Source organism: Oenanthe melanoleuca, chromosome 11, assembly GCF_029582105.1.
Source record: "Oenanthe melanoleuca isolate GR-GAL-2019-014 chromosome 11, OMel1.0, whole genome shotgun sequence".
NCBI lineage: Eukaryota > Metazoa > Chordata > Aves > Passeriformes > Muscicapidae > Oenanthe > Oenanthe melanoleuca.
Window position 1 is genome coordinate 6,427,563 of NC_079345.1, and position 20,569 is coordinate 6,448,131.

Sequence of the window (20,569 nt, forward strand, 5' to 3'; positions counted from 1 at the left end):
GTTGAACTGCAAAGCAGGAGCATGTCAGCAGCAGATTCAGCCTGGGGCTCTTATACTTTATGTCAGATCAGCTCTTGGGAGAGCTGTTGGAAGATAAAATACCTTGCAGAAGAGGAGGTATTTCCCCCTGGGACCAGCCAGGTGAAGCTCAGAGCTGTCAGTGCCACCACCATGGTGGGGACAGCAGGAGGGCAGTGATGCCACAGCATGGCTGGGGGACAGCAAGTGCTGCGAGCCAGGACTGCTGCTGAAGCTGTGATTTAGGGAGCTGGAAGTGCCAGCTCCACCCTCCTTCTCCATGGTTGTTAAAACCAGATTGGATCATCTTGATTCTCAGATCTCATCTGAGCTTCTTTGGTTGCTCCGTTCCCATCTCCCGCCGGGTTTGCAGGGGTGAGATGTGTGTGGGTTTGATGTTTTAAAATAGCAGCCCACGATCTTGTGGCTTGGAGGCATCTCCCACCCTGCTTTGAACAGAGCAAGGCTGACTGGACTTGCAAGGCAGGCTGATCCATGTGGGATGGCAGCAGAACCCTTCAAAGTTCCCTCTGCCCGGGGAGCCCCTGCCTCCAGCAGCCCACACTGGGCTGGTGCTGTGAAGGTTGGAGGTTAACCCAGCACAGGCAGGGTCAGGTACTCATCCTTGGTTCTTTAATCCATCTGTGAGGCCTGGAAATGCCAAGTCCAGGTGGTGGGTGAGCAGGATCAGAGCTGTGCTATAGCTGTAATGCTGCAGAAGGAATGGCTTTTGTTTCCATCCTATAAATGTGTGGAAAAGGGTAGGAAAAAAATAGCCTCATCTCACCAGAGAGCATCCCTGTGAGCCTTTATGGTCTGCTTCTCTGCAGGAGAATTTTGACTGAAGCAAGTTGTAGTTCCCCCAAGCCAAAACACATTGCAGTGATTTACTTTCCTGGCTGGCATCAGAAACAGGATTTAGATAGAAATGTTGATGGATTTTCTGCTGGGACATCGCTAGAACCGATGTGCATACATCCCAGCTGCCATCTCCAGGAGATTCTGGAGTGTCCATGTTTCCTCCTGCTCCATGCACAGCCCCTCACATCCCCACTGCATCACTAAGCACAAAAAGTTCCTGTTCAAACCCATAAAAAGTTCCTCCAGCTCTTTGAAGGATTCAGACACCCACCTCCCTCTAGGAGGAAAACCCCACTGAAATAACTTGGATTCTCCATGGATTGTCTGGAATACTTGGGAGTTGGTTTCTTGTCAGCAGCTCCTTGTTTTTTCTGAATGGGGATGCAGTTCTGCCTAGAGAAGTTTCCCTGGTGTTGGTGCCACCGGCGCCTTCCTCCCTCCTCCCCAGCTGCGGTGGCTCAGCCCCCGTGCAGCTCCAGCAGGGCTCTGTGTGTGTGTGTGTGTGTTCCTCAGAAAGCAGCAGCCCTGTGCTGGGGATTATCTGAGGAGATGCTGGCAGGAGAGGCAGCACACACTGACTCAGGGCTGTGTATCTCAGAGGGTGTTACATGATCTCTGTCAACACCAGGGCAGCTCGCTCCTTAAAGATTTCCTCTGCTTATGCTGTACTGCTGTGTGTAGGAGGGTGGATTTTCTTCCTTTCTCCCCCAAGACATGCACTTCATAACTCTGTTTTTCCTTTGAGGCTTTGGATGTTTTTCCAAGCCCAAATGCAGCTGCCTCCCAGCTGGGGTTGTTTTCTGTGGCATCTGTGCCCAGAGAGTTTGTTGGGTACAGGCACACGCTGGGTGCCAGCACACCCACCTCTCCAAAATGTGCTGGGGAAATCGAGGGGATTCACAACCCAGGACAGGGAGGTGGGCAGGACACTGCCTGTGGCTGCTGCCTGTTTGCCAGTGTGCCTGAGCTGGCCCCATGGGGACAGGAGAGTGTCTGCAGGGCTGGCAGTGGCACAGGGACATCTCTCTTGGACCTCTGCTGCTTGCAGAGCACCATGTAACCCATCCTGTTCTTCTCTCTCCAGGACCTTTTTGGGAAGTCTGACCCCTTCTTGGAGTTTTATAAACCAGGTGACGATGGGAAGTGGATGCTGGTTCACAGAACAGAGGTGAGTAAAACTCCAACCTGAGCTGCTGAGACATCCCCATCCTCCACCTCACATCAGATCCTCTTGCTCTTCATGGTGTTACCTCATCCATTGCCTGTAGAGCAGGGTGGGATCCAGGGATTTCAAAACCTTACAGCTTCCTGGTGTCCAATTGAGGCTGCTGGACTCCAGCGGATGAGGATTCACTGAGGCCAGCAAAGTCTTGAAATAGTTTTCTATAGAAGTAGTTTTCTGTACAACCCACTGCTGTATCAAGCATGCAGAGAGGGAGAGGGTCTTGAAGCCCATAAAAATCTCCAGTGTCATCCTGGGCTTAAACTGAGCCTTGCACCACTCTCCCTCCACTTGCAGGAGCATCAGGATGAGCTGTTACCTGGGGAGATGGTGGAGAGAGGTGGTGTGAGCTGGGGGAAGGTTGAAATGAGCTTTTGCCACAGTCTCACCTAATCTGGGTGTTCAGGTTCCAGTTTCAGTGCATGAGCACTCAGCCTTGGGTCTGTCATGAGCCAGAGCCACAGCCAAGGAGGCAGAGACCTGTTCAGGGTCTTGGTGGGTCTGATCAGGGCTAACTGACCCCTCCTCTCCTCGTTTTTGTCTGCTGTGGATTTTTGATCTGAGCTCCCTCTGGTCACATTCTCAAGCTGCTAAAGCCAGTGATGTTAGGAACACCAGGCACGCCATGGGCAGGGAGAAAAAGGCTGGCTTTTGCTTTAACAATGGACTAATAAGTACTTTTCAACTGCCTTTTTATTTGTCCTCAGAGCTTGTTTAAAGGCTCTTTTTAGTTTGTACATAGCTCCTGACAGCTGGCAGAGAGAGGAGGGGGAGTCACTGGAGGGGGGACTCAGCTTCCATGGCAGAGGAAGAGAGCTCCCATCTCACACCCTGCTTTTCCCATCCCTTTTCTTGTCCCCCCAAAGCCTGGTTAAGGAGCCTATTGTGCCATCACAGGGAGCTGCTGTGACAAAACTCGGGGAACTCAGGTGGAAGGAGGAAGTGGTGCTTATTTACAAAGTCTCTCTGTGTGTTTGGTTTTAGCACCTCTGTGCAAAGTCCATGAGGATTTCCTTCACTCACACACCCACATGCACATGAGCACCAGGATGTGGATGGCACCTGGTGTCCTGTGGTACCAATACAGGCCATCCTTATAACCTCAGCTCTGCTGTTTATTTTTTGGTGCTTTCCCACACACCTTTCCCTGCATATTTAGTTCATATCAACCTTAGTATTTCTCCTGTATTTCTGTGGGAGCAGGCTCAGACCTTAATTGTTTTTTTCCTTGTGATTCAGTGTGTGTAGCTGGGCTTTGACTGAACAAGGCATGTTTCTCAGATGTGGGGGCTTGGAGTGGCCCCAGCCCTTCCTCCTGGAAGAGGCATGGGAAGGTGACTGATCTCTGAAAGCATGCCAGGTTTGTGGGGAGCAGAAGTCAATACTGTCCCATTGTTCTGTCTCACTGGATTAAGTTTTCTTTCAAGTAATGGGTGCTCCAACAGCCTTCACCTTACCAGCCCTGGATGCATCCAGCTGCCCTGGGAGGGAGCACATTAGGTGATCCATCCCTGGAAGTGTTCTAGGCCAGGTTGGATGGGTTGTGAAGCAACCTGGTCTAGTGCAAGGTGTCCCTGCCCATGGCAGGGGATTGGAACTGGATGATCTTTAAGGCCCCTTCAACCCAAACCATTCCATGATATTGTGACTGCCTTTGTGTTTTGTGGCTGGATATGAAGAAATGAAGTTCTCCATTCTGGCAGCTTTCAGTGCAGGAATATAAACAGCTTCCAGTCTGATGCTGGCATTTCTCCTGCCACAATGGACAGGGCAGGTCTGACAGGGCAGGATTAGTGCACTATTGCAGCTTGTTGTCTAAGCACACATGTGAATGCTTAGCTGGAACTCTGGATCCTTCCCCACCCACCTTGGCGACCTGGCAGCCTGTGGGCAGCATCTTGGGATGTGTGGGCTCTCCCTGCTCTCCCAAGCTCCTGGAGGAAGTGTTTACAAACTCAACTAAACTGTTCCTGCAGTGTCAGGGTTTCCCCCAGCCTCAGTAAGAGCCTGACTGTCACACAAAATGCCAGTTCTGGGTCCCCTGCAGCTCCCAGTTTGCCCCCAGCAGCAGCCATGGGTCTCTTCCTCACTGCTCTGTGCAGGGACTGTCCCAGCTGCAGATCCAGGGTCCTCCTCACCAGATATCCCCCGTGTTTGCCTTGCACAGAGAAGGGTTAACTTGCTGCCTGTGCCTGACTTTCTTAATATCCATGTGGATCTGTCTTTGTGAGCACCACACCTTTGTGCAAAGGGATCTTTGCCTGCCCTGCAGGCACCTCCCATGTACACAGCATGTGCCTGGAGCCCGCTCCAGTTTGCTTAGCTTTCTACTAAGCAATTGCATTCTCTCAGGAAATGTCAAAAAGCATCAATTAATATTTCTCCAGCTCAGGCAGCAGATGTTACACAGATGAGACAAGAGAGCTTAATGTGCCCAGGGCTGTTTTGGCTTTCCAGGGCTGGTTGCGGCATCTTGCTGCTCCATCTTCTCAGTGGTCAGACCCCAGATGGATTTGGGCTGTGTTGGGGGGGCTGTAAGCACTGAGTGGGGGGCAGGCAGTGGGGTCCAGGGCATTAATAGCAGCTGCTGGCCTGGGAGTTGTGGAGTGAGTGGCTGTGCCTGTGCTCAGGCATTGCTGTGCCCGTGCTGCCCAGTGTGCCACAGCTGTTCTCTCAGGCAGTTTATCTAATTGCTCCCAGAGGTGGGTAAATCACCCAGCATATGAAAACAAACCTGTTCTAACTCACACGTGCTGCAGCCTGAGAAGGGGAAGCTGCTGTGTCTCAATTTTGGAAGCAGGAGAGGGCTGAGGCAGCTTGCCTGGCTGGGAGCCTCTTCAGGGTCACTCGTGGAGATGTGTCCCTGCCTTGTGCTGATCTCTGCCTGTGGATGTGCCCATTGTGACAGCACCCTCTGCTCCCACCTCCAGGTGATCAAATACACACTGGATCCTGTCTGGAAGCCGTTCACTGTGCCTTTGGTGTCACTGTGTGATGGAGATATGGAGAAGCTGATAAAGGTACAGGGGAGCCCTTGGCTGGTATTGTGGGGATCAGCCTCTGGGATTGACTGTTAAACATCTGAACCCCCATGGCTGGCTTATTAACAAACCCCAAAGCAGCAAACCACCAAAACAACAAAATACTCCTTGTCTGGGGTCTCCAGCAGGAGAGGCTGGGGGCTTCAGCAGGTCCTGCAGGAGGAATTGCTTTTCTGAGGCTGGTTTGTGCTCCTCCCACCCCAGGTGGTGTGTTACGACTACGACAGCGATGGGGGGCACGACTTCATCGGGGAGTTTCAGACCTCAGTGGCCAGGCTGTGTGAAGCCCAGGATGCCTCTCCAGTAAGTGGAGTGCTTTTGGGGAAGAATGAGGAAGGAGCTCCTCAGGGTGGTGACAGGCTTTGGTACTTGCACCCTCAATCTGGGCTAGAAGAAGCCAAGCCTAAATTCCTTTCTCCTTCACCTGCTCCATGAGTGACCCAGGCTGTGCTTGTAGCTCAAACATCTGAACTGGACAGAGCTAGGGCAGACTTTGCTGAAAATCAGGCTCTGCTGGGATGTCTGAAGCAGCACCCGTGATTTGGGGGTGCCCTGTGGTTTGGGGGGCCAGAAGGGGAGATGTGACTTGCTGCTGGGGCTGAATTTGGTCCCCAGGAGTGCCAGCTGCCTTGCAGCTCAGTTTGTGCCAAAGCTGTCCCCATTTTGCCCTGAAGTGCTGGCCAGGACTCTTGGCAGACGCCTCCTGACTGAAGGAATGTTGTGAAGACCCCTGGCTAGCAGGCCTTTGCACTGCTGTGCTCACCAGCATTGCAGCCAGGAGATCTTGGCCAAGGTGTGTAAAGCACCATGTGTGGTGCACTGAGTTTCCTGTCTGGGGAAACTGAGGCACAGAGGCATGAAAGTGCCCTGTCTAGGACTGCACAAGGTGGTGGTGCCAGAGGCAGGCATTGAGCCTGTTTTTCCTCTGGATTTGCAATAGCCTGGCAATAAAATCTTCTTTTCCTCACTGGAGGGAGGCTCCCCCAGGACTTGCTGCTGGTGGCATCTGCAGCCAGGTGCACAGCCCAGCACTGCTTTCACACCAGGGTCTGTCTCCTGTGTTACAGCTCGAGCTAGAGTGCATTAACCCCAAAAAGCAAAAGAAGAAAAAGAATTACAAGAACTCCGGGATCATCATTGTCAAATCCTGCAAAGTGAGTATGTTACTGGAATGTTTCCTTCAGCCCCTAACTCATCTTGGATCTCCTCAAGCTGCCCCCATCCCTTCTGCCTCTGCCTCTCTTGTGTTTCCAAGGACCTGCATAGCCTGGGCAATGATGACAATAAAGACAATTGCTGAAGCACTGGGGTTTTTTGTTTTTTCTTTCAGATAACCAGAGATTTCTCCTTCCTGGACTACATCCTGGGAGGCTGCCAACTGATGTTTACTGTAAGGACTTTTGCTTCTCTTTGCCCAGTAATAGTAACACCTGTGTAATGGGCAGAGTGGGGAGTGAGGTTCTGTGTGAGGTTTGGCACCAGCTTGGGGTCACTTCTCCTGACAGTGAGGAGCTGCCAGTATTGCTGTTAAACCATGTGGGTTTGGGGGTGCTGAGGTACATCCAGTAGCATGGAGGGAGCTGGCTGGACTTTGGAGGCCAGACATTCAAAGAGACCTTCTGACCCTTCACAAAATGTCACCAACTTCTCATTTCAGGCTTTAACTACCCTCATTTTTTTTATGGAAGCTCTCCTTATTCTGAACCCAGATGGGAGGCTTTGGGGTATTACAGAGATGGTTTTCTGCATTTTTATTGACATTTCCACCTTCTTTCAAGCTGGACCATGGCTTGTCAGGAGTAAATAAGCAAGAACATGACAATCCTAAGTGAACCCACCACAGTGCAGAAGTGGGTTTTTCAATTTCTGCAAACTTTCCTGGTGCAGTATCCAGAGAGCTGCAGGCACTCACAGTTAGATCAGTTTGTATTTTGTTGTTTTATCTGAAAACATGATGGGGGAAGAGTAGGAGGAGGAGGAAGAGTTGCCATAGGAACAGCAATGATTGGGAGAGCTTTTTGTGTGCTGTTCTGCCTCTGTGTGCTTTGGTCTTGGTGCTGGAGAGTGAATAGAAGAGAAAATTAGTGAATTTATTGGTAGTACAGAGCTCTTGTGTGAATTAGGTTTGAATGCAGAAATTTTCCCCCGTTATTGGCTCCTCCTCCTCCTCCCAAGGCATTTTTGCACCAAAGGGTGTATTTCCAAAGGGTGCAACACTGCAGAACACCTGAGCTGGCAGGAGGATTCTGCACAGACTCCCTGCAATTTGGAAAGGGCACTGGTGTCCTCCCCACCGAGGGAGGGCTGAAGCCAGAGAGAGGTGTTGGCAGCAGAGCAGCTCTGTCCCTGTCAGACACGGCCCAAGTGCTGCTCTTGGTGACATTGCTTGCATGAGCAGGGCCCTGCCTGTCTGGCTGCACTGAGCCCCCACCCCGTGCCTCAGTTTCCCTCTTGCTCTCTGGCCATGGTGGCTTGTGCAGAGCTGGCACTGGGGTGTTACAGAGGGGAACCACAGCTTTGGTGAGGCCATACAGATGTTTGCAAAGAAGTTTCATGGTGTTCATGGACCCATAGGATGGTTTGGGTTGGAAGTGACCTTCAAAGATCATCTCATTCCAGCCCTCTGCTATAGGCAGGGACAACTCCCATTGGACCAGCTTGCCCAGGGCTTCATCCAGCGTGGCCTAAACCCTTCCAGGGATGGGGCAGCCACAGCTTCTCTGCACAGCTTGAGCCTCACCACCCTCATGGTGCAACATTTCTCTATTATCTCCAATCCAAACCCTCACTCTTCCAGTTTAAAAACACCTTCCCTTGTCCTGCCATGTGTGTTTTACCAGCCACCCTGGCACAAGGAGGTGGAACGTCCTGGGCTGGGATGTCTTCTTGCCTCAGCCAAACTGCCATTTGTCCTCTCCCATTACGGATATGGAGCAAAATCTCCTGCAAAATCCCTGAGCTCAATTTAGCCAGTGGAGTTATTTTGGGTTTTGCCTCTTTGCTAAGCAAACAAGTGGAGTGCAGTCACGCTGCCTGTTTGCCTCGTCCCAACTCTTCCTTCCAGTCGTATCAAATTGGGTGGCTCAGCATCTCGCCTCTTCTGGCCAGATTTATCTGGGTCTGATTTCTACAAATGCCTTTAAATAGAAAGCCTAATTTAGGAAGGAGAAAAATGAGTGCCTTCCTGACAGAGTCCCCTGAGAGCTCAGCATATATTGGTCCCTGGGGAAGCCTGGTGAAGAGCAGGTCTTCCTGCCTGCAGGGAAAGATCTGCTCAGGGTTGTGATTCTTTGGTCAAAGACCTTGAGATCCAAATACCCAGATGACTCTGGCTGCCTTGGTGTCCCTGGGGCTACTCAGTTCCTGTTCACTGGGAGATGGGCAGCCAAAGTCCTCAGTGGTGGTGGCTTCCTCCAGGAGTAGGGGCTGCTTGGGGACACCTTATGTGATGCTCTTTGATGAAAATTGGAGAGGTAAGAGTGACTTTGCCTAATGTAGTATTTAATCTGCTTTTTGCAGGGAAGGCGAAGAAATGGATTTTGTTAAACTTTTTCAAATGTTTGAGGTTTGGGGTTTGAGGGAAACTGTGTGTGCAGTGGAGGCTTGGTGGCCAGGTCTCTGGTGGCATTTGCTAACAGAGGATGGGTTTGTGCATCTCTCTTGTTCTCCAGGTTGGGATTGACTTCACAGCTTCCAATGGGAACCCCCAGGAACCCTCCTCTTTGCACTACATCAACCCCTTGGGGACAAACGAGTACTTGTCAGCCATCTGGGCTGTTGGCCAGATCATCCAGGACTATGACTCGTAAGCACCGTGCCCTTCTGCCACCACCCCTGTTTTCCAGATGTTTCCCTGGCTTCCCAAGAGGCTTTTGGGTTGAATCTGCCTTGATTCAGGGATAAATAATACCTTAAGGATGTTATTTACCATGGACATCAGGATGCAGGAGGAGAGGGTTGGGACAAGCTTTCTCCTCTCCCCATTGCTGCTGTGGAGAGGAAGGAGCATTAGCAGAGGTGGAGCATCCTCTGCTGGGGACAGGTGCCCTCAGCTCGCTGTTGTTTACTGTCAGAGCTGTGACCCCGGATTGCCTCATCTCAGACATTGATAGAGAAAACAAAACAGAAGTCTGTTGCTCTCACTGTGATGGCTTTTGTGACCAAAATGGATTGTTCATTTTTTAAAATCTCCAGGGTTACATGCCTGCAGGAGACGCAAGCGTTTGGGCAGGATGCTCTTGGTCTCTATGGGAAACAGAGCAAAGCTGGACTCTTTTTTTCTCTAAAGATCAAATTCAAGGGGGAATATCTGTTCTCTCTGTTCATCTCCCATTTGAAAGCACTGTATGTTTTGGGAAAATCTGTGCAAGCCTGCTTTGTGTGTATCAGTACACCCATATGTTTTCCTCCTTCTCTTTAGGGACAAGATGTTTCCTGCTCTGGGATTCGGTGCCCAGCTCCCGCCAGACTGGAAGGTGAAATTCTGTGGCCCACCTGAGTGTTTGAGATGGGTTTGTCCTGATATTGCCTGGGCAGGAGCAGAACTGCCAGGGCTTGGTCAGGGAAAAGCTGCTGGGGAGAGGGGGAATGGGCAGATGTGGAATCTCAGCCAGTGAGATATGTCAGTGTGGGTGGGCAACGAGGCAGGGACGGGGCATAAGCAGCCCATTCCTTCATTCTGCACTGGCATGAAAGCAGCAGCTCCCTGGCATTAATGGGCAGAGCCAGGCATTGATTCATTCTCCTGGCAGAAGGCAGGAACAGTTCTGGGGAAGGGAAGAGGCCTCTGGATGAATGTGTCAGACAGCAGCTAAGTCTGGAAGGGGGCTGGGAGCTAGGGAGCCTTGATGTGATGTTGCACAGGCAGAGCCTGCAAGGACTGAAGCAGAGGAGCTTTCCCAAAAATCCACCTTGATCTTTGGTTAGGATTAGACACTGGTTCTCCAAGGGCTGAGCTGTACATCCTGCTCATCTGGAGGGCAGGGAATGGGGCTGTTCCTGCAGCCTGGCTGGCAGATGGGGAGCATCTTCTCCCAGCTGAGACAATGTGCTGGGACACCACCATCATTAATTACTGGCTGGGTCTTTTGGCCGCTCTTTGCTCACGCCCTTTGTGTGCATTTTCTTTCTGCTCACTGGTTTTGAGGCGTTCCCAGCTTCAGGCTGGGGTTGAATCTCAGTGAGCCCTTTGTGTTCTGTGGGAGGGGAGCTGTGCTCTGGGCTGAGCACAGCGGGGCACATAAGTCATGAGCAGCTGGGAACTGGGCTGGGAAGCTCATCACTGCCAACCCTCGTGGCTGGGGATGTCCTGCCCGCTCTGCCTTTGTGCTTTTCTCTGCTCTGCTGGCAGCCAGAATTCATATGACTCAAGTGGGAGCTCTTGCTGTTTGCCAGCCACAGGAGGAGATCCCTCCATGTGCACTTTGGAGCTGATTCATCCTCCTTGGCCTGCAAATGTCTCTGGTCTATCACTTTATCACTTTTGTTGGGAAAATCTAGATAGGCAGTTTCCAAGATCTAAGAGCCAGCTGCTGCCAGCTGCTTTACTACTTGGGGAGAAGAATGGGAATGGCCAATGCAGTAGGGATGGAAAGGGCACAGCAGCTCAGGATCGTCATGGAGAGCATCCTGTTCTGCTGCCCATGTGTGTGAGTCAGTGCCCACAGGAAGGGCATTGCTGGGTTGGAAACAGCCCCTCTGGCAAGACTGGAGGTGGGTACTGGTTGAGGATGAGGGCTGGGCACTCTGCATGTGCCTCCTGCAGCCTCCTGTGGGCCTGAAGATGCTCTGTAAAACCTACCAGAAAAAAACACCTTATTTTTCTCCAGAATGATTTCTGAGCCCAAATAAAACCCAGTCGGGAGCAGCTTCTTCTCCCCAGTGCTTAGCCCATGCCTACAGGTCCCCCACGACCCATCAGTTTTCTCAAGTTATCAGTGGGGCCATCCCTGGTGCATCTCCCTTGATGCTTGGGGCTTCATCTCTCCCCAGCTCTCTTTAACCATCACTGCCTCCACTCACTCACTAAAGACCTTTTGGCAGTCAAGGCTCGTTGGGTAATTTGAAAGCCAAAGCAGCAGCTCTTCATGAAAACCTGTGCCCTGTGTGACGGTGGACAGGAAACAGGGACCCACAGACCCAAGTAAAGATTGCCAAGAGGTACAAGAGGTATAAATGGTGCTTTGTGCTCCCGTTGCCATGGCTCCCCCAATGCTTCTCAGGCGCCCATCAGAGCAAAATGTTTTGCACACAAAAGTCGCGTTGGAAATGTCAAAGAACATCTTGCCGTGTAACAGCTCTGTAGAGAGCCTCGAGTGGTTCCTAGCAGGGAACAGGAGAGGGGAGCAGATGGGCTGTGGTTTCTGGGGGATGAGCAAAGGCAAAGCAGCAGCAGAGAGGGGGATTCTTCATGTTGGAGCCACACGGGTCACCTGGATTTGGGGGATGGGATCAGCCTGGGGAAGCTGGCAGCTTGATGTGCAACCTCCAATGCTTTCCATGCTTTTTGACTTATATATAGGAAAACTGAGTTATAGCAGGGGTGGGATTCCTTCTGGGGGTGGCAGAGAACCCTCAGTGAGGTTGGTCTTACTCTTTGGGGTGGATCAGAAGTTTCTCCCTGTGAGTTACTGGGGAATGGAATACCTGTAGGTGATCCATGTACATTTGGCTGGACTGCACAGAAACTGTTTTCAAAGTACAAGCTGAATTGGGAATGACATCCTTTCTTTACATTTTTTTGTTATATTGAAGCTCTCCTGCTGATTTTTTTTAGCAGATATATATATACATATATATTTTTATATATAATGTAAAATTCATAAAAACTCTAGAGGAGGTTTTGCAACACTTTTGCCATGTAGGGGTTCTGCTCTGTAGACAGTAAGAAATACAGCTTGAAACCATTTCATTGCATCTTAAAAGAAAGAGAAACACCTCTTTGCAGAGCAAAATATGGAAATATTTCTGCCTGCCTTGTCTATAAATACTTGTGGCAGAATTTTGAACATGATCTAAAACAAAATAAGAAGCAAGCCCATTACAACTGCAAGTCAACTGAATTTGGGTATATTGCCCAAATCAAGGCTTCTGTGAGAAAGGGTGTATACAAAAAACACAGTGATATATTCAGCTTTCTCTAACCTGTGGCTGTGAGTGCTCTGCAGCCCTGGAGAGACCTGAGCAGGCTGTGGCCAGTGAACAGCCAGGCAGCCCATCAGCTTTGCAGCACGGGCAAGACTTTTGGTTGACTTTACTTTTGTTTGGTTGCTGTTTCCCACCCCACAGCCTCTTGTAAAAACAGTTTCTGCTGCTTTCGACACAATGCCCAGCATAATTGGAAAGTCTGAATCAGAGCATGCTGTGTTTGCAGCCTGGGGAGGACTCTGGTTCAGACGGCGCTTTGCAGGACACTCGTTTCTGCCAGCATTGGGAATATGCATGTCCCGAAGCAATTCCCTTGCTGAAAAGCTCAGCAAACCTCCACCCTTCCGAGAGGGAGACAATATCCTTGTTTTGTAACACTGGCACGAACAGGGTGGGAGCATTTTGTTTCAGAGTCCTTGAGCTGGTGGCCTGAAAGCCCGAATGACCCCTTCAAATTCAGAGGTGCTGGAAGAGGCAATTGTATATCCTTGATGCTCCTGAGAGTCTGTTTGCTTCTTAGAGTGCCTAAATTGCTGGGAGCAGAGTGAGGAATGTCTAACCCCACACATCTGATGGCTGTTGACCCACACCAGCCCTGGAAAGGTTCATACTGGAAGGCAGGACCTCTCTCTTGCAGCTGGGCTGCTGAGCTTTCTTTGCTTACAGAGAAAGGTTCAAAGCAACTGCTGTCCAGGGATCAAAGTGTGAGGGTCTGCTCTTGCCACAAGACCTTTTTGCAAGACCATCTCCCTCAGCTTGAAAGGAGGTGGTGGAAAAGCTGAAGGGTCTTGGATGTGCTGTGGTGGAAGGATGGGTTCATGGGCAATGAAAACCAGCCCAGACTGTGCTGGGATTCCCTGTCCATCACATCCAAGCATTCATGTCTCCTCTCCCACACTGCCTTTCACCCTCATGCTGGCCCAGATGATGAAGTTAATCAGCTGCTGGTTTGCTGTTGTACCTGACATGCCACACCAGGTCTTCAACAAAGCTCACTCTGTGCCTTCTTCCCTCCTGCTGCATCATCCTTGTGCAGAGAGATGGGGATGCTGCCAGGACTGGGACTCCCTGTGATGAGTTTGAGTTTTCTCCCTTTAAAGCCTGCAACAGGATGAAGTAATTTCTCCTGGTGAGTGGTGAGATGGCACAACTTAATAAGAGCATCCCTTCTACCTGCTTCCCCTCTGGGCAGCCACATGGACAGACCTGCTTTGATAACTGTGGAAGAAACATGGTGTGATAATTTCAGGAGGCTCTATGATGGGGGAAGTGGTTCATCTTCCAGTGCTGCTCAGCCCTGACCATGTTTGGGTTTGCTGATTGGTAGCAGAGGGCTAGGAAGTGTCACTGACCCAGCAGGATGAACCATAACTCTGTGACCACCTGGTTCTGCTCCAGGGGAGCATCACACCTAAATCAGCCCTGCAGCATCAGCTAAATTGTTAATGAGCTGCCTGCCCTGCACTGGCCCTGCAGATTAATTTGGGTCTTTTCTTCTCCACAGGTATCCCATGAGTTTGCCATTAACTTCAATCCCAGGAATCCATTCTGTTCAGGTATGCATCTGGCAGGCCTTTAGGACTCCTTAGATGCCTTCAGTGCCTTCTATCCTTCCTTCTTCATCCCTGGATGTGCTCAGGACCAGGTTGGATGGGGCCCTGAGCAGCCTGATGTAGTGGATGGCATCACCACTGATGTCAGTGTGGTTGGTGCTAGATGATCTCTAAGGTCCCTTCCAACCTGAATCAGTCCGTGATTCTATGATCATGGGGATTTTTCAAGGCATGCTCAGAGACAGACATGGACAGTGAAGCAGAGCACATGCTAAAGGCACACTCAGAGGAAAGCACAGAAAATTTGGGGGTGTGTAGGAAGGCCCAGGGTAAGATGCAACTGGATTCAGACTGTGTAAAATCCGCCTTCGCTCTGCTGTCTGGTGTGTCCTACCAGCCGTCTGCTCTCCCAGCAAGGCTGCAAGAAACACAAGGCCTGTTTAGCAGATGGGGAATTCAGCCTTAACGCTCCATTTAGCAGCTGATAGCTGCTCACAGTGATGGCTGAAGGACTGCTCAAACCCTAAGTGGTAAGGGTTACCGTGGACCTTCTATTTTTTTTTTTCGTTATTTTCAGAGACCAGGAGTTGCTTTTCTATTTGTTCCTCATCCTTGGCTGATTCTGAGATTTTTGTCACAATCCCAAGGAATGCCTTCATTGACTCTGGGCACTGCAAGGGCTTCCCTGCCACAGAAGGTCTAAGGACCCACTGCAAAGTGACTGAAGAGCAAAGACTGGATATTCAGAAATTTGGGGTGAAAGAAAATTGTAGATCTGGATGCTTTAGGGAGGAAGGGGTGAATAGATCTGACTTCAGCTCCATGCCAGCATGAGCTTACAATTCCTAACTGGGCTTGGTGTGGTCCTGAGTTGTGACAGTCTGTAATGCCTGGTTTCTCTGCTTTCCCTGAAGGTGTGGAGGGCATTGTCCAAGCATACTCTGCCTGCCTGCCCCACATCCGCTTCTACGGACCCACTAACTTCTCCCCCATCATCAACCACGTGGCTCGTTTTGCAGCTCAAGCCACCCAGCAGGAAACTGCATCGGTAAGTCCATAAGATCCCATGATGTGATGGCAATCCTGATGGCTTTGGGCAGGGCATCACAAAGCCTGAGCTGGCTTTTCGTGTCTTTCCCTTCTCTGTGGGTCCAGCCTCGCCAGTGGTGACCAAAGTGTCCTCTTAGGGGTGTGAAGAGCACCTGAAGTCTGTAAGACAGAGCTCCCTTGGGTCCCTGTGGCAGCAGGTGGAGGAGGGCAGATCTGGCCCCTGGCTTTTGCTGGCCAGAACAGCTCAGCTTGGGCATTAGCAGCTGCACGGCAGGAGATGTTGGGGTAAAAACCTCCCTGATTCCTGCCTGGAGCAAAGCAGGATCACACCTAAAACCTGTTCCCCACGAGGAGCTTTTCCAGCCTTGCTGTGAGTGCTGTTGCTCTTCCCAGCTCCAGGCATAAGGAAATACTGAATGTGGTTTAATTCAGCACAGATCCAGGTCGTTCCTCATTTTTTCCTTTTCTGTGTCGCTGTCAGTGGGGGAGGGAGTGCCCACGGGCTCAGCACCGAGCAGAGGCGCTAATCGTATGCAAATTGCACCCCTTTGCTGGCACTAATAGTTTAATCAAGGGAGATTTTAAATAATGGGCACTAATAGTGCCGTCAGAGGCAAGCCTGGCTTGGCTCGGTGTTTTTTTGGCAGCACAAAGCGTTATTGATGAGGGATCTCACTCCCCCGGGGTCTTCTCTTCCCTCCCATCTTCAGCTCCTGCATCAAAGCCACTCCTGGTGCTGATGGCTTCAGTGGCTGCCTGGACCTGCCCTCCTCTTCCTCCCCTCTCGCTTGCTCCCAGCATTTCAAACAAAACCAAAAAACCTCGTGGTTTTTCCATAGCAACATGGATCACACACAGAGCCCTCAGCTCTTAAGGGATGGGAGACTAAAACATCCTGGGGCTGGGGGAGGGACAGAGGGATATTACACCATTTGACTCTTGGGGAAGGATTAATAAGCTTTGGGGAATTAAAACTCACCTTTCCAGCAGGGTCCTTGCATCCAAACCTCCCTTTTTCTCATCTCATGCTGTTCAGTGCTGCCTAATCCCTCCCAGTCCTGCTCACCCGCCTAAGCCTAATTGCTGGTATCATTAACAAATGGATCAGGAATCATCCCAGGAGCCCACGGGGATGCAGGGATCAGCCATTTTAACAGGGAAAACAGGAGAAAGGAGGCAGGTGCTGCTGGGTTGGTGTGTAATAGACTCCCCAGCCTGGTCCCTGTGCACCAGCAGCTCTGATTGTGGCTTGGCAGAGGTGCCACCCTGGCTGGGTACTGCAGCTGGAGCCTGGAGGTGCCACCAGCACTCCTGTCCTGCTGTCATTTATTGACACCACCAAAACTGTCACTGCTCCTTGGGGAATCTCCCACTGATGCTCTCCAGCAGTGCCCCCTGGTCCCTTGCTTACAGTGATGCTCATCACCCCTGCACAGCTCCTGGGCTTTGAGGCTGATCTCCAGCATCAGCTCTTACTTCTTTTGACCTCTGAAATATGTTGTGATAAACATTTGACAAGCTCTGCTTCCCCACCCTTTTCCTGCATACTTTCCAGCATTTTTCTCAGATCTTGTTATGGATTTCACAGAAAAAAGGGAACAAAGGGAAAGAACCCTTTCCATGTTTCCAGTAGAGCAGACAGGGAAAGGGAGAATCAGCTTAAAGTCATTATCAGCTGCTCCCCTCAAGGTTTTATACTTTTCCTCCCACACTGGTTCCCAGATGGGGCGAGGTCTAAGTCCTGCTTCCAGTTTTGACCAGTGCAGGTCCTCTCCTGCAGTTTAGTCTTGTCCTCCAGACTCAGATGTTGCAATCCTGCTCTGCAGACTTGTATTTCACCAGGATTTACTCTCAAAAGTAAACATTTAGATAAAAACCCTGTGCAGGCAGGATTAAAGCATCAAAAGGGGCTGGAGTGGGGAAGGGTCTGACTTGGGAAAATCTCCTCACCCATGTCCTCAGGTTGAGTTTAAGCTCTACACAGCTTTGTTAGTACTTGGAGTTTAGCGCTGCAGATCATCAAGAGTGGATGAAGCTTAGGGAAGGTTTCAGGGGATGTGGACTGGAGGAAGACCAGAAAAACAGGCTTGGGGCAGCAGTCCTTCCTTTGCTCTTCCAGGATGCTGCACTAGCGGTTTTCAGAGGAAATGGAAAGAATGAGGAGAGGAACAAAGGGCTTTAATGCTCTTAAGTGCTTGTTTTCGTCATTTCTCCAGCATGAACAGGCTCTGTAATGTGCCAAAATTGAGTCATTACTTTCCCTGGAAACAGAGGAGATGGGATTTTGGGGGGTCCACATGCTTCAGGTTTGCTGAGCTGTGTCCAGCAGGACCATCTGTCCATCTGTTGGTCCATCCTTCCCCAGCTCTGCAGGAGTGGTCCTGGTGCCCTCCTTTTCCCAGGGGAAAGGGAGCAGTTTCTAATGCTGCTGCTCTGTCATCCCCCAGCTTGCTGATATCCTCTGCATGCCCCCTCAGTGTGTCCCATACCCTTTGCACAGGAGATGGACAAGCCATGGGCAGGGGATGGCCCCACAGCCTGGCAGTGCAGTACAGGAGATGCTCCCCATCAGAGCAGGGAGATGGTGATGGGGAGCAGCCCAAAACACACCCCATTGTGCAGGCAGAGGGAGATTTCATCTCCCAGCTGGGCTCATGTCCCTACCGTGAATTCCTCTTGGCCCTGACAGAAATCCTGTATAGTTTAGAAGTTGAGCTTTTTGCATCATTAAGTACAGTAAATCAGCAATTCAGAAAAACATTTTGGAGTGAAAGCTGGTTTGTTGTTTGATTAAGATCTTTCAAAAACCAGGGGGAATAAGAGCAGCTGAATTTCTGGATTCTGCTAACGGGCATGATGCCAGCTGTCCTAGGAAATGGTAGAAATTTGGGAAGCTCACCCCCAAATCCCCAGGAGACCTGCCAGCCCTCATGTGAACACCTTGGCCACTCACAGCCCGCAGAGGGAGCCCTGGCTGCCTTGTGGGGGTGTCCTGGCATCCATCCCACTGGGTCTGACCCTGTGCCCTGCCTCCACAGCAATACTTCATCCTCCTCATCATCACGGACGGGGTGATCAGCGACATGGACGAGACGAGGCACGCCGTGGTGCAGGCGTCCAAGCTGCCCATGTCCATCATCATCGTGGGCGTGGGCAATGCTGACTTTGCTGCCATGGAGTTCCTGGACGGGGACAGCCGGGTGCTGCACTCCTACACGGGCGAGGAGGCCGTGCGCGACATCGTCCAGTTCGTGCCCTTCCGCAACTTCCGCAACGTGAGTTAGGGCGGGGAGGTGATCACAGGGGAATGGCACACCTGGAATCACCCTGGAAGTGGAACAACCATGGTAGAGGCAGGCAGAGGCAAGAGGTACCTGCCTGTCTTGCTCTGTCTTACCCTCAGGGATGCTCTGGCGTGGATCACATAAATCAGCACTGCAGGGAGGGGTAACTGTGCTCTGCAGGGCTCCACCTGAGCATGCCATGTTTCCCTGTCATTGTCAGACAGGTGGCAGAAAAAACCAGTGACTCAGAGCAGGATCTGGGTTCCTGGTTCCTCACATCCCTCACCACAGTCCTGTGCTGGTTTTAGTGAGTCCCACTCAGGCCTCATCAGCACCCTGCTGTGCCACACACCAAGGGCTCCATGCTGAACTGTCCTGAGAAGGAGTCCTATGCCCCCTGATCCCCTGTGGGAAGGGGCAATGGTGGCACTGGCCCTGGAAGTCCCCTCTGTGGGATGAGTCCATTGCAATCATCCAGGAGACAACTCTGGGACAGAGGCTGTGGCTGGCAAAGGATTGACTGCCAAGGATGGAGCTTGTGCTTATCTTCCCCTTTTTTGCAATTAATCAGTGTCTTTCTATTTCACCTCCTGGTACTCACACCTGTTTTTTCTGACCTACCCAGGATGTTTTATTGCTCTATACCAGTGGATTCTCTCCTGGAGGGAAGGGTAGTATAGAATATAATAAACCCAGGTGTATAAAATGCTGGCTATCAAGAGACTCTAGGGGGTATTAAATGAAATGCCAGGATCTGGAGCTGGGGACAGCCCAGCCATGTTTGCTCAGTTGGTCCCCTAACACTGTGGCTGTCCTAACACTGATGTTGGTTCCCTTTGGCTCACAGGTCCCCAAGGAGACCCTGGCCAAAGCTGTGCTGGCAGAGCTGCCCCAGCAAGTCGTGCAGTACTTCAAGCACCAAAACTTGCCACCCATCAACTCGGAGCCTGCGTAGAGCCGTGCCAGGCTGCACCCTCTGCATGTTGCCGAAGCCTGTTGGTCCTGCCAAAAGCACGTTCCACATGCTTTTAAAGAGAATACCCTCCCTGAAACACTTTGTACTTCTTAATTTAATTGCTAAGTTCTTAAGACTCATCCCAGCAAAGTGTCTGGATTCATTTTGTACAGTCTTGGCCCAAGGTAACACTAAGCAGCCAGGCCATGCCTTGGTACTGCTCCGTTGAGTCACTTTTCAGTATTGAATGTACTTTGTATAATTTCAGTGGTACAGGATACAATTTTTATGATCAAAAGTTGCTTTTTCAAAGCAATGAAATGCTTAATATATTATTCTCATTCAATGAACTGGTCGTTGTATAGTTTGTGTATTTGTGTCGTACCTGTACACCTGTCAGGTTCTGTGTTCATTTTTATACTGTGTACATGTTATATTTGTTATACTCAGGTTAATAAAGAAACTTGGACATTTAAAACAAGAGTCTTCTAGATAGGAAGGTCTGGGAGCAGATTATGCTGTCAGCAGTGCTGGGTGTTTGGAGTCACCCTGACAGGGCCTGTCCTGGTCCCTCAGTTGCTCTGCTGGCTGTGCCCCAGGATCAGCCCCACACTGTCAATGACAGCATCCCAGAGGGAGATTTAGTGAAGGTAGATATCCAGGGGAAGGCAGCATGCCCCTAATGCCTGCCTGAGCTGAGTCTGTGTGACTGGGAAAACCCAGTGATCCCACAACAAACCATCAAAGGGAGTTTCATGGTTCACTGCTGCTTCAACTCTAGAATTTTCCAAGTCTGAGTAACAAAAGCTCCCTGCTGCCTGGGAGAAGATGGGCTGGGTAATGAAATCCTGCTCTCCAGCAGCTCCTTTGAGCTGCTCATCAGCAATGTGCTAATTACTGCTTTATGCTGTTCCTAACTAGATTAAGGTCTTTTGAAGCTGAGTATGCTGTTGAATATCCGGCAGGGATCACCAGCCCTACTCCCAACTCAAGCAGACTTGACTCGAGTCTCCTCCCCATTAATGGAAGCTTTTGAGGTGGGAGGTTGCTGTCCCTATATAAAGCCTTTCTGCACAGGTGTGTGCTACTGGCTGTGCTCTCTGCCAGCAGCCTTGTGGCTGTCACTGCTGCCACCAAGTCACCAGCACACAGATGACCCCAGGTGGCTCCAAGCACAGTGCTGGGTGAGACCCCATCCCTTGGGAGAGGTGGGACTGCTCCGAGAAACATTTGCCTTGTAAAACCTCCTGAAATGGAAAATAAACAACCAACACCACCCTCTTCCAAAGGGAGAAGCAGCCTTTGAAGGGTGGCTTGTTTAAAAATAATGTTGTATCCAGCTCAGCTTCCAGATCGAAGTCTGTGGCTTTGGAAAAACTTTTTTTTAAAATTTAATTTCCATAAGAGAACCTCACACGCAGCTGCAGGAGCTTGTAAGC

General features: G+C 50.7%; 1 protein-coding gene across 3 annotated transcripts in view; it reads left to right on the top strand.

The window, feature by feature from the left end:
• Nucleotides 1–19,629, top strand: part of CPNE2 (copine 2) — a 42,083-nt gene extending 22,454 nt beyond the window's left edge. For 2 of the 3 annotated variants that reach the window (XM_056500589.1, XM_056500590.1), the window contains 11 exons: nt 1,964–2,047; nt 5,032–5,121; nt 5,347–5,445; nt 6,210–6,296; nt 6,473–6,532; nt 8,814–8,947; nt 9,563–9,617; nt 13,793–13,844; nt 14,756–14,889; nt 17,930–18,166; nt 19,023–19,628. In XM_056500589.1, the coding sequence (XP_056356564.1) occupies nt 1,964–2,047; nt 5,032–5,121; nt 5,347–5,445; nt 6,210–6,296; nt 6,473–6,532; nt 8,814–8,947; nt 9,563–9,617; nt 13,793–13,844; nt 14,756–14,889; nt 17,930–18,166; nt 19,023–19,130 (1,140 nt within the window). In that variant the 3' untranslated portion in view covers nt 19,131–19,628. Of the gene's footprint in view, nt 1–1,963; nt 2,048–5,031; nt 5,122–5,346; nt 5,446–6,209; nt 6,297–6,472; nt 6,533–8,813; nt 8,948–9,562; nt 9,618–13,792; nt 13,845–14,755; nt 14,890–17,929; nt 18,167–19,022 lie in introns of all 3 variants that reach the window. The other variant, XM_056500588.1, reaches the window with a different exon arrangement.
• The last annotated feature ends 940 nt before the right edge of the window (nt 19,630–20,569 follow it).